General features: G+C 33.9%; 1 protein-coding gene across 1 annotated transcript in view; it reads right to left on the reverse strand.

Annotated features, from left to right (window-relative positions):
- fhit (fragile histidine triad diadenosine triphosphatase) overlaps positions 1-18,875 on the reverse strand; it is a 285,132-nt gene that overhangs the window by 47,027 nt on the left and 219,230 nt on the right. Inside the window, exons 4-6 of the mRNA XM_026242516.1 lie at positions 14,384-14,529; positions 11,388-11,417; positions 128-196 (exon numbers count right to left, since the gene is read on the reverse strand). Of these exons, the coding sequence (XP_026098301.1) occupies positions 128-196; positions 11,388-11,417; positions 14,384-14,529 (245 nt within the window). The remainder of the gene's footprint in view (positions 1-127; positions 197-11,387; positions 11,418-14,383; positions 14,530-18,875) is intronic.

Consider the following 18,875-nt stretch of genomic DNA (forward strand, 5'->3'; position numbering starts at 1 on the left):
GCCCTTTAAGAGACAAACAATCTAAATTGTACTTGCATGATGGCAGTATGTAGTTAATTGCACTGTCGGAATATATGTGACAACATGTCGTACATGAACTAGAAGATGTACAACACTTGAACCTCACCTCATCATAGATGCTGTCGTTCTTATCAAAGTCTCCAGCCTTCCTTGGAAGCACGTGAACATGGACATGCTGTAATTACAAGAGGAACAGAGGAACAGTTAATCAAAAAACTTTCATTCAGCAAAGCTTGGGTCACTGTCAGAGAAAGTAAGGACAGGTATGCTCTACCACCCTCCATATCACTTCCTTCATTACAACACTGTCTATTGGCAGCATTTCAATGTTAACTTCTCTGAAATCATGCAAGAGTTTCTGTAAGTTCCACCAAGCGTACATCCGTAAACCTCTAAGACTACTACTTCTTTAGGCTTTTAAAACTTAAATTGACTTTGTCAGATGTCCTCCACGAATTCCCTTCTGCAATATGCTGTCACAAACTTGGCCATCTGCACGGTTAGTTTGTAAAATTGTGCTTTCCTTGGGTGCACATTAGCAACCTAATTTGAGTCCCAGTAGCACACGCTCTCTGTTAATGAACAAAACATTTGGTTGTGTGTATACTGTGCCTACCCAACATATTTGCAGTCTTAAAAAATAAAAAAAGTAAACAAAACGTCATTACTTTTTACTTGATGGTTATACCACATTTTTAACAACTTACCCCTGCAGACCCTGTGCATCAAGACCAACAAGTCTACTAAGATATCAGATAAGGTTAGTTAAGGTTAAGGTTAGTAAATGTCATGTGGTGCAACTCCACAAACCTGATATTAAATAAACTTTTATTATATTTATTGGTTTTATTGTGTAATGTTTACATTTAAAGCTAAATTTTAAAACTTTAAATGTAGTTCTGGTTTTAAAATGTCTGGTTGTACAACTGCTCGTGATCTTTTTTATCAAATGTGTGTTATTGTGAACACTATTAGTTAGGTTTCGAGAGGGTTTTGTGTAGGTTCATATACATGAATACAACATGAATGCAATTTCCAATAACCTGGCACACAGTTCGAGATTTAAAATATGTTTCCTTTTATTTATCATGAGGATAATTCTTTTTTATTGACCCGTTTACTGTATGTAGGTCAGGAGTGGATGACCTCTTGAGAACTTCCTCAGCAATTTGCATAAATATTAAAAACATATAGTTTTTAAACAGATGAATCTCTAGATCAGTAGTTTTGTACAGTCTTAACACAAAGGGTTCTCAAAGTCTTTGCATTACTTATAAATTATATACTGTAAGGGGCCGTTCACATATCGCGTCTTTTGCGCACACAAGTTCGTTATTTCCAATGTAGGTATGCGCGCTCATAATGGAAGCGATGCGGTCGCGACGCGCACGCAGTGCGATGCGGTCGTGACGTGCACGCGGCCGTGACGTGCACGCGGTGCGAAGCGCCCATTTTTTCCAGGCGCGTCCGCACCACATCGAGTTAAAAACATCTCAACTTTTCAGATAGCCGCAAGCGCACCGCGCACCGCATCGCACTGCGTGCGCGTCATGACACGGGTCATGTGACAAGAACTAACCAATCAGCTTCATCCTTTCCCGTAACAACGTTGAAAACTCAGCCAAGATGAAGGAACAGCAGTTCATAGTTGTATATGGATAGCCATTTTGAAATAAATTTAGTAGCAGAGCTACTGTGAGCGATTTTTAGTTGCACAAATCCATTTATCCTTTGCTGAAATGTCCGCGTCTTCATGGAGAGAGCACGTCATGGTTGCTTAACAAAGGCAGACGCCTCAGGGGCGCAACTGCCCGAGCGCTTTGGAAAAGAAAGAGAAAGCGGCGCGCTTAGCGTTTTCCACGCGTTTGTAGGCGCGATATGTGAACGGCCCCTAATAAAACTCTCCACGTTTCCTCCGTTTTCACTGTTAAATTTGATATGCAAAAAACGGAAAGGTACTGGTTTTGCTGGGATTTCTAGTTGAAACCTCAACAAAAGGCATGAAAAAGAGATGCAAAGAGAGATGTAAAACTGTCACTGTTCTTTGAAGTTCTCAGTACAAGATATTTAAAAGTAAAAAAAAAAAAATCTAAATCAAAGTCACGCATCAAGACAGTAAAATTGAGGCCTGTCACCATCCTCCCCCAGCAGTTTTGTAATGTGTGATCATTCGCTATTAATGTATCAGAGCTTTCTGCGTGAAGACAGGTGACATGACAGTGTAATGTGGACAGCATACATAAAAACCTGCAAAAATAAAAGAGCAGACAGAGAAGATGAGGTACCGATATGACTAGTGTCCCCTTGAAAATGTCACGTAAAGTTTAAACGAACATGATTTTATGACAAGGCCTATTTTGATTACTTTGTCTAATCAGCAAGAGCCTATCTTTAGCCAGACAGACATCAAAACCACAGAGAAACAAACAATATCATCTGCTGTCCAAACCGTCAACACTTTGGTGGTTTTCACACCGCGCTGAACCCTACCAGGGTATAATAACCTCATTACAGTGCTTTTTAATTCATTTTTCATTAGTCTGTTGTGATAAACAGCTCAGGCTTGGTGAATAAGTATTTATAAATGTTACAAACAAGATAACATGTTTGGAGGCATCTGCTTTGTTGCAATGCATTTTCTATTTAATGAGTGCATTTGCATAATGTCTGCATTATTAAACTCATCTACCTTGAGGAAAGTATGAAGAAACACAGCACACACACAAAAGCATTTCATCAAGAAGGCTTTTTAGAGGCCGCTTAGCATGGAGAAGGAAAGCTCAGTAGACCAGAGCGAGTGGCAAAGGGCCACCAACTGAATAGTGCAGAAAATTGGAAGGATAAAATGGATGATTTTAAGAGCAACGTGACAAGCGGCAGTGAAATATGGACAAGACTTTGGGGTCAGAGTATGACATTTATTGTAACTCATATTACATGATAAAGAATGTGGTTTCCTTGTACATGATTTTATTAGCCTTGTTTCAGCTTAAGTATTTTAGCATCAAGATTTAATCTACAGGCCTCTGTTTTTCATATAATTTTTGTAAACGGGGACTAGAGCAGTGATACTCACAGAGAACACATTTTTGTTTGCATGTCAAGCACTGTATCTTCAGGCAGATGCATAACGAATTGGCTTATGAAATTTTCACTGCAAATGCGCATCCTTAATTTTTTTTTTTTAAATTAGCTATATTATGCAGTATATACTGTGAATATGCATAATGAAAACCCTTTAGCTGTTTATTCTTTTGTGAATAAGAAATGTGCATAAAATGTATTAAATGTGCAAATTTTTTATTAATAAAAGTATTTACAGGTGATTTATTATTAGTGAAAAATTATATATATATATATATATATATATATATATATATATATATATACATATATATACATACATATACATATATATATATATATATATATATATATATATATATATATATATATATATATATATATTACATAGGCCTATTTGTTTGATCACCACATTTAAGTTATCATTGCAAAAAAAAAATTGTTTAGGTATATAGTGTATTATAGATATTGATCAGGCTCTATATTTTTGGATCATATTTTACATAAATGGTTCATACTGATTTTTATTTTTATTTTTTCATTTATATTCTTAAATTGATAGAAACATACAAGTGAACATACAGAGACCTTAAAATAAAATAACATTAATAAATAAATAAATAAAAAACAGACTTTTGCATGCACACAATAAACTTTTTTTTTGCCCTCGAGAAACTATTCACGTGCATAGGCATCATACAGTATTTATCAGGTTTTCCTCTATGGTTCAAGACATACAGTCATATCAGTTTCGGAGGTGTTTATCCTCTCCCAAATCATCAACTTGATAATTTAGATTTAAACCAACCTTATAAAATTAGAATAGATTTCTTCAAGCTTGATTTCCACAAAGGAGAGAGAGAGAGAGAGAGAGAGAGAGAGAGAGAGAAATCTGCAGCTGCAATCAACTTCTACTGGACTAAAAGGTTTGTAAAGTGCCCGATCTTCTAATTAAAACAGATGTCTTTTAATTGGCTTCTGACGATTAACAAATGTGCAAAATGGCCACACTGCTATTTATATTCTTTAGGTTAAATCTAGTCAGACAAGTAAACAAATGCATTTTGTCACCAACAGCTGGCCTCCAATTAAGACATGGGGGGTCAAAAGCAATGGAGGCTCACAGCCCGAACTAGCTATTAGAGGAGCAGACATCTTTCCCGGAGTCATCCAACAGCATTACATTAGCTCAAACCTTAGTGTACTGCCTTGCTGGAGAGCATTTGAAGCCATTACAGGCATGATGTCAACACAAATACCACCTCAAAATTACAGCTACTAAAATTGTGATGACTTCTAATACACCTCATTTTTGGTAAAAATATATGCCGATCTCAGAAAACACAGCAAAGAGCTTAGTCAAAAAAGAAAAAAGAAAAAGAAAAACACCTTTTGTGGCCCTGCCATGTCATTTTTGGGGTTTGTGAACAGTTTGCAAGATTAGTGGCATAAATATAAACATTACAAAAATAATCAGAAGTATTAAGCATATATATATATATATATATATATATATATATATATATATATATATATATATATATATATATATATATATATATATATATATATATGTGTGTGAGATAAAGGCTAAAATTGCAAATAAATAAATAAATAAAAATTCTGATATTACATCCTGCATTTCTAACGTTTTTTTCTCTTAATTCTTATTTTAAACCTCATAATTGTACTTCTAGGTTGTCGTTGTTGACTTATCTCACAAATCTGCATTTAGATCACACAATTATAATTTTTTTGTTTACTGTATGCCATGGAATAATGAAAAGAGTAAGATATAAATGGAGAATACTGATTTTTACACTCCAAAGTTGTCAGAATGTTTTGTGTGTGAGTGTGTGTGTGTTCCCTCTGGCAGAAATGGACTTCTATATAGCACACATTGCATGACGTTCTTGCATGAGCATTTTTCATGTAGGCCAGATAATGAAAAACATAATCTACCATCTCTCAGTTCGTAGTTACCAGCACAGGTGATCACAGAAGCCTCAGTACTGTCTTTTGGTACATCATATAGGATCCATACTCAGATTAGAAAAGCAAACAACACTTTTGAACCAGAAAACCTAAGAAAATAGACATCATTTCTCACAAATGATGATAGAACAAGTCAGAAATCCAAAGCTGTTGTTCAGAACAGTCCAAACACAACTCAGTTATGCTGGTAATGATGAATATGCTCAGGAGTTTTTAACTCAGAACCATCATGCACCGCAGGCAAGATAAATAACCATCCAAAGCAAGACAAATGACTAAACTCCTAAGTCACTCCCCAGTTTTCTGCTAGATGGAGTATACGGAAACCCAATTTCACCATATGAATACTTAGATCTGTCTTCTGTCTTCATATAGCTCCAGGCAGAGAGGTTAGTAAAAATGTATTCGTTTCTATAGAGTGCTGCTTCTTTATTCAATCACAAATCCATTTTTTTTTTCTTTTTGTCCTCCTTGTACTGCCGGCACCGAGCACCTGATTGCAATAACGTGAGTGATGAATGGACCCCGAGCTTTGGCATAGCAGATGTGCTATATGCAAACCATAATCTGTTTTCATAAAACAACTAGGCAGGGTTCTAATTTTGAGTAACTCTATGGTTGAAAATAGTTTATAAATTATGGAAAGTGTGCTACTTGGATTAAGAACTACTTACTAATTTTATTTGATTTAATTTTTTGAGGTCCTCAAAAACGTACTGTGTTTTTAAAAAGGACTGACTGTAACTGTGTCTAAAATTCATATACTATAGTCTGTTATAAGATGTATCTGAATTTTATTTAACAATTGTATTCCCTATAGCCTCTGGTTCAGTTTTATACCTATAATGCATTATGATTTAAAGTGTATAACTGTTGTGCATCTCACTGAACAGCATATAACACAATGTGGAGAAGAGCTTAAAAAATACAGTAAAAACAATATTGTGAGATATTGTCATAATTTATTTTATTATTATTTTATTATATATATATATATATATATATATATATATATATATATATATATATATATATATATATATATATATATATATATATATACATTTTAAAATGTATTCCAGTCATCCAAAGTGGATTTTTTTCACATGATCCATCAAAAATCATACTGTTCTTTTGAGCCTTCGGGGGTAAATATTAAGCAACAAAACTGATGGGACTGATCATAACAACAACCATTAATAACTGAGCACAAACAATAATAATAATAGTTTAACACCGTACATGTGACACTTAGACTAGAGTAATGGCCGCGGAAAATATCTTTATCATAACAGTATAAATAGAATTGACAAATATTAAAACTGAAAACAACTCTTTACAATTATAATAATTCACAATATTACCGTTTTTACTATATATTTTGATCAAATAAATGTAGCCTTCTTGAGCTATAAGATATAGGAATACGAATACGAATAAGAATAAGAATTTTGCCAAGACAGATTTTTTAAGGAATGTACTGCTTTGTGGGCAATGGGTTCATTCATATTAGGAGAAAATACAAATCTGAAATCCATTTCTCTTTGGCCACTTTTGTATTGACAATCTACACCATCGTATTGCAAGCACACATCAGCTGAAAAATAGCTTGAGTTATTGAATTGGCACATAAAAATAAAGATTAAAAGAGGCTCCGCGGGGAGAACTTGCAATCGTTTTTTCGCCATTTTACACAAGCTCTGTTTGGGGGCATTTTTCAAGGCACATCAAATCAGCCTCTAAACTGTCCTGACTGTTAGACTTTGGGGCAATCAATAATTCATGGTGCTTATTTTATACATGATTTAGAAACTGGTCAGGCAAGATGGCAGCTGGGTTCTGCGCTGAATTAAAACCCTGGCTATCTGCTTCGAATGAGCCATCTTCATCCCAGATCGACTGTAACAGGCAAACTTAACCACGCAAGAGCTCCGGAAACCTCGGCCAAACGAATCAACCTGAATTCCATTCTGCAATGCCGCTGTGGGCAGAAGTTGTGATTTAGAATGGGTCTTTGGCAGCGGCCTGCAACTCGAGCATTGCCATTAATCGAATGACAGCAATGCTGTTTTTCTCTGCTGGGGAGGATTGATGTTCCCAGTGTGCTGTGTGGGGCTAATGAGCTTGAGGGAGATGAGACGGAGGGGGAAAAGCAACATTAACAACACCAACAAATAGACAGGAGGACCAACAGCTTCCAAACCCATCCATTAAGCACTAGTGAATATTTATGGAGCTGCCCAACATCTTTTTCCCTGTTTTGCTCCTTTATTCGCCTTTTTGTGCTTAGAAGAAAAAAAAAAAAAAAAACACCTTTCACCAAACACCAAACACCAAAGAGTTCAGAATTTACATAAAATATTTTTTTTTATTTAATTTAATTTAATTTAATTTAATTTAATTTAATTTAATTTAATTTAATTTTATTTTATTTTATTTTATTTAATTTAAGACACTGCCAATATCTGCATATTTATTTGAACCTCTTAATTCTGAGGGAATGTTTTCTCAGTGTGTTGCCAATTCTATTTACACAAATCCACCCTGATGAGTTACAAGATCTTGAGTAAACCAATATAATGACTTCAGTCATGCCAGTTTGCCACGGATGAATGTGAATAAGTGAGAAGATCAAGGAAATGTAATTAGCAGGTTGCTGTTGTTTCCTTTTTCCTGTAAATATTTATCAATTATCCCCAAAATAACTTCTTCATAATTTGATCCTAACAGAATGCACAGCAAACTTGAGGCTAAGATGTGATTTGTAGTAAAATAAATTGGGAGGACAAATTATTTTGAATACATACATTCGGTATAAATGTATGCATAAACATGAAAAGGTAATAATAATATAGCTACTGTATGTAAATTATAGGCACTGTATTTTTTGACGTTTTTTTTTTATTTTTATTTTTTTTAAAGCCAGTTATGCTACTTTATAACATGTTCCGCCAGATTTATTCGGAATGTTTTTTCTCTCTCTCTCTCTCTCTCTCTCTCTCTCTCTCTCTCTCTCTCTCTACTAAATTACTGTTTTTGTTTTGGTCAATGTGATTCTAGCCAATTTACTCAATAGCATCTCGAAACCCCGGGTTGCCAGTAGGCAGAAAACATAGCATATTGAAATATGGAAGTGCGCAAATGAACTGTACACTGGCAAATGAAGACCTGCCTCTCTCAGTTACTGTTGCTACGTTCGACAAGCCATACTGCTCTTACACCACACATCATTTTGTTGCGTAGTGTAAAATACATCGGAAAGCAAAGAAGACACTGACAAAGCATCGATAGACAAGACAGAATAATAACATTTTATGGCTCTTTAATGCGTCATAAATTATCTCTGATCTTTTCATATTTACTTAAAGCACAAAATAAACATAAATGAACATCAGAAGGCATTTTATTTAATCCGCGGAAATATGTAAATACACACTTTTTTTATTTTGTTAAAAATCCAACAAAGTTATTCTACTCTGGTAGATTCGGCGTCATGACTGGTCAGATCGCCTGTTAATCAAGCTGCCTGTGAAGGGTCAATTTCGTTCATTCCTGTTGCGTGTCCTCAATCTGGCAACCCGCATAAGTGTCGAGTCTGAGAAGGAGGGGCGGAAGAATCCAATCTCTCCAATATTTTGAATTCAGACTGCACAACCCATTTCAACCACTAGCTTCAATATTAATGCACAAGTTTGTTTTTCTCAAGATAAATAATTTATAATAACTAATAAAATATATAACTGATGATGAAAATTGTGGTGATTGCTTGAATATGTGGTTTACATATGCAGTCCCATTTACCGTTGTTCGGTAAATCTTCAGCAATTACTGTATATTAGCAATCGACACAATAAACAGTTTCACGAGTGCAAAATATTTCCCCAAACTGATTTCACATAGGGTTCAGTTGGTAATGTGAATGTATCACTTTGATAAACAGATAGTTGCTTGCAGCATTTAATAGACAGAGCCGTAGATCACTGACAAGCTACGCAATATCGCGTTCATTATCGAATGCGATTCATCTGGGATAATGAACGCGATATTGGGTAGCTTGTCAGCGATCTACGGCTCTGTCTATTAAATGCCACTCCAATTATAAGCAGGTGATGGCGATTTAGCGGTAATCACAGAAGCAGATGCGTATGATCATATCGTTAGATATATCGCCCAACCCTAAGGTGAGAGCAGCACTTCATACATTGCTACACAGCTCCTAATAGACAATGGACTTCTTTTGTTCTACAAAATTTTGAAAAACAAAAATGTGTAATTTTCCAGGACACTCAAACAGTGTCCCCTACACAGTGTTCCCCCAAAGCTACAAAATTAAATCCACACAGGGTGGCATCTAAAAGGGGCTTTCCAGGATCTGATGCTATATCTTTCCTTCTGTAAATAAAATCTTAAACTTTGAGTCTGTACCGAAAGCTGATTACAGATGCTATGATAAGCCGCAAAACCTGACCTCTCATCAAGAACACTAGTCATAACAAATGCTGATGAATATCAGTGTAAATACAAGCCTGTGCTTTTAAATGAGTGCCTATCAGTGAAATGCTATGATATTGACATAAATGGGCTTGTTAAGGAGGAATTCAAACAGTTCTTTCATTTTCTGAAGAGCTGGCGCTTAGACTGAGGAAAACATGCCACTTATTTATTTTAAGACCTCGATAATAACACTCAAACGAAAAGCTTTTTTTTTTTTTTTTGGCTGTGATTAACGTGACTTTAAAAAGAAAACTGAGAGATGTTTATATCAGGAGAGAAACACTGATGGAGTTTCTTTCTTTGACTGTCATTTTTAAGCTAACTAATTGACTAAAAGTAACTTGCTCTACTGTTCAAAGAAGAATGGGTTGCTCATGTTCCAGAATCCAACAAGAGACATTGGAATTCTGTCAAGAGTCATTGGAATTCAGTCCAGTCCCACTGCAATTAACATAATTAACACTACTGCCATCTTAATACAGCTCCACACCTCAGGCCACAGCCAGACTGCTCTCGCGGAAACTGGTATACATGCATAATTAATATGCCTTACCACATGCAATTAAATATGACTTCACACATGAAAGACAATGTAACTGATGGATTCAATTAGATAATGCATACAGCAAATGCGGAAAGGCCACAAAAATCAGTCAAAATCAGCTGCTCGGGCTATATGGGGACAGACAAAAAGGTTGTTGTCATTTGTTTTGTTCTTAATAAACAGCCCTGGAGATACTGTGTGTGAGTCAATGTGCATTATTAATTGTGAAAAAAAGAGCGTCTTTGTAATATTGTTTGTCATCAAAGTGGTAAATTTTGTTCAAAACAACTTTCTTTTTTAGCCCTACAAATATGTCCCATTGTACTTTTTTTTATTTTTTATATTTCACTTAGAAAAATGTCAGATGGAAGTAAATGGGTTGAAAACACTGTAACGTTATATTGAACATAAAGACCAATTTAGAGGTTGAAATTAATCTGTTACTTATGTAATATAAGACATAATATAAGATGTTTTGCTCTCATCTCAAAAACCATGGATTTGTAAATAAAACTGATAATTAGTAGATGGGATATTTATATTATATAGATAGAATATTTCATATTTAATGTATACATACAGGGTTTATCGTTATATAGAACTAAATGAGCTAAATCTACTTTGGTTTAATTATGTTTCAATAAAATAAAAATTAAGTGAAAAAAAATATATATCATTAAAGTTTCTCGTTTGAGTTCAAGTATTAGAATAACTAAAACTTAATCATAAGAATAAGAATAATAATAAACCGTTTTTTATAAATAAATAAAAAATGGCCAAAATATACAATAAAATGACAAAACCTTTAACTAAAATGAAAACAAAACAATTAAATAAATATAAATCTGGTTTAAAATATGAACAAAAAACTACATAAAGGCTCCAGAGTTAACTCTAGTCCTCAAGTAAGGGTTGCAACAGATGTACAAAGTTTTTTAATCACATCTGCTGCACTTTCTCACAGGTATCATGAAAGTTCATTCGGAAGCACACACTAGAGGAAGGAAATCCAGATGAGATCTCCACACTTCACTAGTGGCCGCGAGCACAGCTTTAGGCAAAGTCAGACACCGAAGAACTTTCTGAATGCCCACAAGATATGGACAAAGCATTTTAAACCAGACACATGCATAATTGAAATGCTCAAAGGGTTTAGAACTGTAAATGAAATACAATTATTATTTAATACAAGATAAGTGTCACAGAAGCCTCATGATAAATTTAGAGGGAGCGCTTATTAAGACCCTACCTTCACCGTCTGTCCTGCCTCAGGTCCGTCCTATTGGGAACAGAAGCAGATAATTAGTTGGGAATTCAGGAACACCTCTGTCAATAATTCAGTAGCATTTTAATTTCAAATGAATCACTGCACTTTCACGTGACCATGTGTGTGTCAAAGTGCCTCATTTTTATCCATCTTTTTTAATGCTTTTGAGCCAAGAGATACTTAAATTATTATTATTTTTATTCAAATACATGTGAATAAAGTTGGAAGAAGGTGAGATTTATAAGTGTAATGGCTTTAAAGTTAAATAATATTACTAATTATATAACCACAGAATTTAACAATGTATATACATTGTCCTATAAAATATACTGTACAATTAGATACAGTATATGATTGTGCATTATATGTTAAGTAAATTAAATTAGCAATGTGCAAATAAAATATCAAAAGTTTAGATATTTATTTAGTATTCTCATTTTTCACTTCCACATGAAAATCAAACACCTCTGACGCATCACCTTTTCAGAAAAAGAGCTTTATCTGTAGAACAGCCTTTCACTATTTGATGAAAGCAAGTAAATCTAATCTCATATCAACTCCTGCAGCAAAGGATATTGATTATTTTCTTTTGTCTGGTAAATTAAATAATTTTCTTTTGTTGGTTTGAGTTTTGAAATAGGTAACTGTTTGAAATTAGCATACGGAATACCTGTAACAAAGACAAATTCTGAGCAGGACAAAGATTTCATACATCTTTAAAGGGTTAGTTCACCCAAAAATGAAAATCATGTCATTAACCCTCTGGAGTCGGAAGTGAAAACAATGTGATGTCTGTTTTTCACGTCTCTCTTCATTATCTTCTAATGTGACCACGCCCCCACGCTGAACGCTTTACTCAGATTGTAATGTTTCACTTGAATACACCCACACAACAGAAGACAACACAGCCAGACTGTTCTTCAAGTTCTTTTATTTTACTGTTTGCTTCGCGATGAGAGGAATAAGACATAATTCACCCCAAAAAGATTTGATGTGGTTGAGGATTTGAAATGTTGATTTCCTCAGAAAAAAAAAATGAAGCACTTTATTCAGCAGAGATCATAAACATGAGTAAGTCTCTTTTAATTTATTTATATACTTGTATTAGTTTTCACATAACATGTAAACATTTTACTAGATAGACTTTTTCCAAAGACTTTTTCCAAACTATAGTTCCTGACTAAATGTATAATCAAGTGAAATATTATGAAGTTTCAATAACAATATACAATACTATACCATTCAAAAGCTTGATGTAAATAATATAAATGTAACAAATAAATGTAACTGTAACAAATGTAACAAACAATGTTGTTCTTTCAATTTATCCCCCCTAAAAAACTGGAAAAAAATATTACATAAAAAAAAATATATATATATATATATATATATATATATTTTTTTTTTTTTTTTTTTTTTTTTGTAGAAAATAAGATTGTTAAAAGGACTTCTGAATGATAGTGTGACTGGAGTAATGATGCAAAAAATTTAGTTTGAAAGTCAGCTTTGATTGTTCCTAATAAACTGTTTAACTGCTCCCCCAAGTGGATATTAAATTATGTTTTGGGATAATCAAATATATTCTAAATAAACTACAAACATAAAATTATATACATTGATTTTGTTCTCACATTCTTTCTTGTAACTCCTCACTCACAGTGGCAGAGCTGAATGAGAGGCTCATTATGCAGCTCATTATGTGGGCCTTTGTCTTCTCAGGTGTAAATCACAATGACATTCATGATAGTTGATGCATACTCGCATATGACTTTTTACAAACAAAAAGTGTCTTAGAAAATTCAAATAAATATATTGTTTTCTGTAAGTGAGTAAACAAGATGATTTTCACATAATTTAGAAAGAAAAATTCTGGGCTACAAGCTCCAGTTCTCAAAAAAAAAAAAAAAAAAAATGTTCTTTATGTGTTTTTGCCTTATTCAAGTGTTTTAACATTTTAAGTTTTTCACTAACCACACATAACATTTTTTTCTCAAATACACAATCATGTACATACATGCTGCTCACATATTTTTATAGCCCAGTTTGTGCTGATTACAGTGAGACTAGACTTTAACCATTTAGCCAGGCCCCAAAAATACCCTTAGACTCCAGAAGGTTAATGACTCACCCTTGTGTCGTTCCAAACCCATAAGACCTACGTTCATCTCCGGAACACAGTTTACAATATTTTAAATTTAGTCCGAGAGCTCTCAGTGCCTCCTTTGGAAATGTGTGTACGGTATACTGTCCATGTCCAGAAAGGTAAGAAAAACATCATCAAACTAGTCCATGTGACATCAGAGGGTCAGTTAGAATTGTTGAAGCATCGGAAATACATTTTGGTTCAAAAATATAAAAACATTATGACTTTATTCAGTATTGTCTTCTCTTCCGGGTCATTAATGACATGATTTTCATTTTTGGGTGAACTAACCCTTTAAGGCTCATATAGTATGATGCTGTGAAAATATGGACTTCATGCTCAAAGATTTATTTAGAAGTCCAAACTGAAAAAAATATGCAATTTGGTGCAGTTGTGACATTTATATAGCCAAAAATCACGGTATACAGTAAATCAATAAAATCTTTCTAACAGTACAACAGACTGTTTACATAAATCAGTTGTCATATTTCCCAATAATATGCCAGTAATATGATATTTAAATGTACAAAAATATGATCAAAGCTGGAGCTGTAGTTATTGTGAGGCAAAACATACTGTAATGCACCAATGCAAAGATGATTGAGATATGAACAAATAAATGTTCTTTAAAAATTTGATGTATCATAATATATATATATATATATATATATATATATATATATATATATATATATATATATATATATATATATATATATATATATATATATATATATATATATATATATATATATATATATATATAAATTGAAGACTAGATCACCATACTTAATTTAACTCAATGAACTTGTATAAGCTGTATGAACTTGTATACCTGAATGGCGATGGTTAGAGAGGACGCCTGAAAGTGTTTCTCAATCACATCGGCTATTTTCTGTGTGGTCATGAACAGATCTGCCACCTCATCAGGACGAAGATCTCGAAATCTCTCAACGACACGAAGAGGACAAACTAGAACATCTGTAGGAAGAGCTTGTCAAGGAAAAAACATTTTAAAACCAGGAAAACACACATTACTGCACAGGTTTGGGTTCCAGTACACAAAAAGATTTCACTCTTTCAAAAAGAGTTATAAGCAATATGCATGCTAATATGATTTTAGTGTGAAAATTAGCTTGTTTTCTGTGTGACGTTATATGCCATGACAGAGTGAAGCCTAAAACCATGAACTGGAATAAACAAATATATAAATATGAATAAATAAAATGAAATAAACATCAATAATAATAAAAATAATCAAATCTAAAACAAACGCACACACACAACTTCCAAACATTTGCCCTGTAGACCAATAAAATAATAATTATTATTACTTTTATTATTATTAAATTTTTTTGAAGATTGTAAATTGTGAAAATTACTTGATCTACAGTAAAACGTTTTATTTAGTGCATACCATTGTAAAGACTGTAAATCTTTAGCTTGGCTTAACTTTTATTGGAATCTGGAATATTCCTTTAAGTTGCATTTACAGAAAGTTAAATTGTATTTACAAGACAGAACATTCTTTTGAGCCTTTGTAACAAATTCACCTTTAACTGACAATGTGATTTCTGTAGTTATACAATGGAAAGGTATTGCAGAATCTGAGTAGAACAAATCTCTTGCCACTCTAGAGATGAAGACAAACATTACAGAGGGGCCAATATCACCTAACTTAATCTAGACGAATAAAAAAAAAAAAAAAAACCTATAATAACCACATGAAGACAAAATAGGGACAGGCTGAACTTATGAATGAAGAAAGAAGCTCTGAACTCTGAATTTTTTTGTTCCTGCCCTGAATACTAATAACATGAGATCTACAGCACACATACACACTGATGTAAACCCACAAAAAACTCACACACAAGCAAAATAGAGCAGACCCTCCATGCCAGACAAATTATTGGAATATCAATGGTTCTGATGTGGGAGAGATAGGCCCAATTTGAATTGGAAATGGATGAATGATTCTGATAGGCATCAGCGTTCAAAAGAGAAAGCTCAGAGAGAAGAGTCCTCCTTCACAACTGCCCTGCTTGACTCCAAACAGCTTTTATTAAAAAAGATTCATAACATCTCATATCGCATGTCTCATTTCTTGATTGTTGTTTTCTTCTTGCCAAACGCTTCGATTCTATTCTTCCTGCCCTTCGTCCTTCACTACAAATCACTCCAGAACATTTACACTGCAAATTTAATTTAATTTCAAAATAAGACAAATACAGGACAGGCTTTCGATGCACATCAACGGATGGATGGATGGATAGATTTTTTTCATGCTGCTAAAAGGACCAACATGGAGTATACACTGATAAGTTTCAGGGTCGCGAAAATGTGTGTTATATCAGTTTAAAAAGAAAATATGGTTGCTCTTAAAAAAAAAAAAAACGGTAACACTTTAGAATAAGGTTCCATTAGTTAATGTTAGTTAACTACTTTCGTTAACATGAACTAAGCAAGAACAAACCTTCTACAGCATTTAAAAGTCTTAGTTCATGTTAATTTCAACATTTACTAATGCATTATTTAAATCAAAAGTTGTGCTTGTTAACATTAGTTTATGCACTGTGAATTACCATGAACTAACAATGAATAACTGTATTTTCATTAACTAACATGGTCCCACTTTATATTAGGTGGCCTTAACTACTATGTACTTACATAAAAAATAAGTACAATGTACTTATTGTGTTCATATTGTATTGTAAAACACTTTTGCTGCTATTGAGGTGGGATAGGGGTAAGGTTAGGGAGAGGGTTGGAGGTATGGGTAAGTTTAAGGGTGGGTTAAGGTGTAAAGTATGGGTCAACAGTGTAATTATAAATGTAATTACAGAAATTAAATACAGATGTAATTACATGTAGTTTTTTTAAATATAAGTACAATGTAAAAACATGTATGTACAGAATAAGTACATTGTACTAAATTATTAATTAAAATGTAAGTACATAGTAGTTAAGGCCACTTAATATAAAGTGGGTCCACTAACATTAACGAAGATGAATTAATACAGTAATAAATGTATTATTCATTGTTTGTTCATGTTAATTAATACATTAACTAACATTAACTAATGGAGCCTTATTCTAAAGTGTTACCAAAAAAACAAGTTTGAAAACCATTGGTCAACTGGACGAATGGGAATACATTTCCACAGATACTCTCCAAAATCTTGTGGAAAGCCTTCCCAGAAGAGTAGAGACTGTTATAGCTGCAAAGGACGTCAAGCTCCAGTCCAATAACTTTGTATTTAGAATACAATGCCGCTGTTGGTCTATTGTTGGTCTAATGGTCAGGTCTCCAAATACTTTCTATATAGTGTATCTCCAGTAGGTAGACTTACTTTGACAACAGTAGGGGCGTTCTCTCAAAATTAAAGGTGAGCGATGCAACATACAGTAACACCAGCAGGCATCTCTTATACTTCATTAAAGTAGACTCTACAGTAGAGCTGCAAAGAAGGAAAAACATCTTCACTTTCCCTCTCTCTCTCTCTCTCTCTCTCTCTCGGGTCATGAAATCAATAGCCATTTGATTCACTACAAACAGTAAGATATTCTAACAAAACAATTTTATGAACTCTGTAAGCCACTGACATTAAGGTTCAGAGTTGAAAGAAAAACTTAGGAGGGATATTAACCATGCTGACATGAATACTGCAGTAAATGGATGCAAAATTAGTTCTCAGACCTTTTTTTTTTTTTTCCATACGTTCATACAGTATATCAGCATGGTGTTGGCAGGTTGTACTGCATACTACTAACAAAAATGTGTTCGTATATCTTAAATCAAAACTCAGATACATTCTTACATAATTCATTCTTACAGCCAGACAGAAATTCATCATACTGTTTGAAGGACTACACTACATGAGTACGTTAGGCCGCTCACAGCATAATGGTCACATCCCAGGAGTCTCTGTGAAAGGCACACAAGATTTGTTTCCTCGGCTTTCATGTAAAGCTTGCTGGAATGCAATCAGATGCCATATTAACCGGTGTCTTTCACCCCAGTGTGGGCTACATGTACGCATCACTAGGGATAAAGAAAAAATATATATATATAGCATCTGCTTCAACAACGCAGATGAAGGAGGGTAGTAATAGGAAAGAGATGGCATGCAAGATGGCAGTTTGGCATGAAATATTTACTGTTTCTTTGAGGAACCAGTATTGATGAGCTGAGGTCTGGTCATTTTTACAGACTTTCATTGCTGGTACTGTATATGGAGGATATTTCGATCTATTTGGGGGGGAACTAATTTTCTAAATGTTTGAGTTACAGGTTTTATCACCTGATGTCTGTGATGCCATGTACCTATTCAGACAGGAATAACATCTCTGTGTTTAATTACAGAGATGGGATCATCTGCTTTGTACATCTGGGATTTGCAGAGCTCACATGCTTTGTATGTGTGCATTGCTTATAGATATAAACCATAACATCAACTGCCATGACCATGTTTAATTTCCATTAAGGTACATTTGTAGCATAATTAAATCATTATATAATTCAGTGCAAAAATGAATGTGAGTAATCTTACCTGACACTGATATGAATGTAGTCAGTCTTAATAGTTTGTGCGATTTTCTGTGAAACACAGATTTCTCTAATGCCCCCCTGTAAAACTGGTGCTGTCCGAAAAGAGCTTTAATTGACACAATATAACACAGTCAGTGACAGTCCTAGACCCAAACTCACTGTGAACAACAACGGATACATTTAGTCAGAGGTGAGTTAGAAATAAAAAGGAAGAACATTACAAACAATAAAAATACAAACACTAACAAACATATTAAATTAACTAGTTAGATATAAAATAATAATAGCCTACTATACAGAAACTGAATAAAGTACTCAAATGTGTGTATATGTATATAGATTCATTCTTATTAAAGTTACTAAAGTTATTCAGTCAAGAGCAGTGAATTATTTTTAAATGACCGGGACAACAGCAGGTTTATTAGGCTACCACTTTAAAGGGGGGTGAAATGCTCATTTTCACTCAGTCTCCTGTTAAGCTTGAGTGTCTATAGAGTAGTACTGCATCCTTCATATCTCCAAAAAGTCTTTAGTTTTAATTTATTTATAAGAGAAAGATAGTCTGTGCCGTTTTTTTTAATCTGTACTGTCTGTACCGGCTGGAGGCGTGACGTGTGGGCGGAGCTAAAGAATCACGAGCGCGAGTAGGCTTTTGCATTGAGAGCGTCCGGAAGCTGTGACATTACCGTGAGGAAAAAAACATCATCCAAAACAAACCATGGCTAACAGTCAGATTCAGCGTATATTTATGATCCAGAATCAGATCCCGAGGCTGAAA

Source organism: Carassius auratus, unplaced genomic scaffold, assembly GCF_003368295.1.
Source record: "Carassius auratus strain Wakin unplaced genomic scaffold, ASM336829v1 scaf_tig00001591, whole genome shotgun sequence".
Taxonomy (NCBI): domain Eukaryota; kingdom Metazoa; phylum Chordata; class Actinopteri; order Cypriniformes; family Cyprinidae; genus Carassius; species Carassius auratus.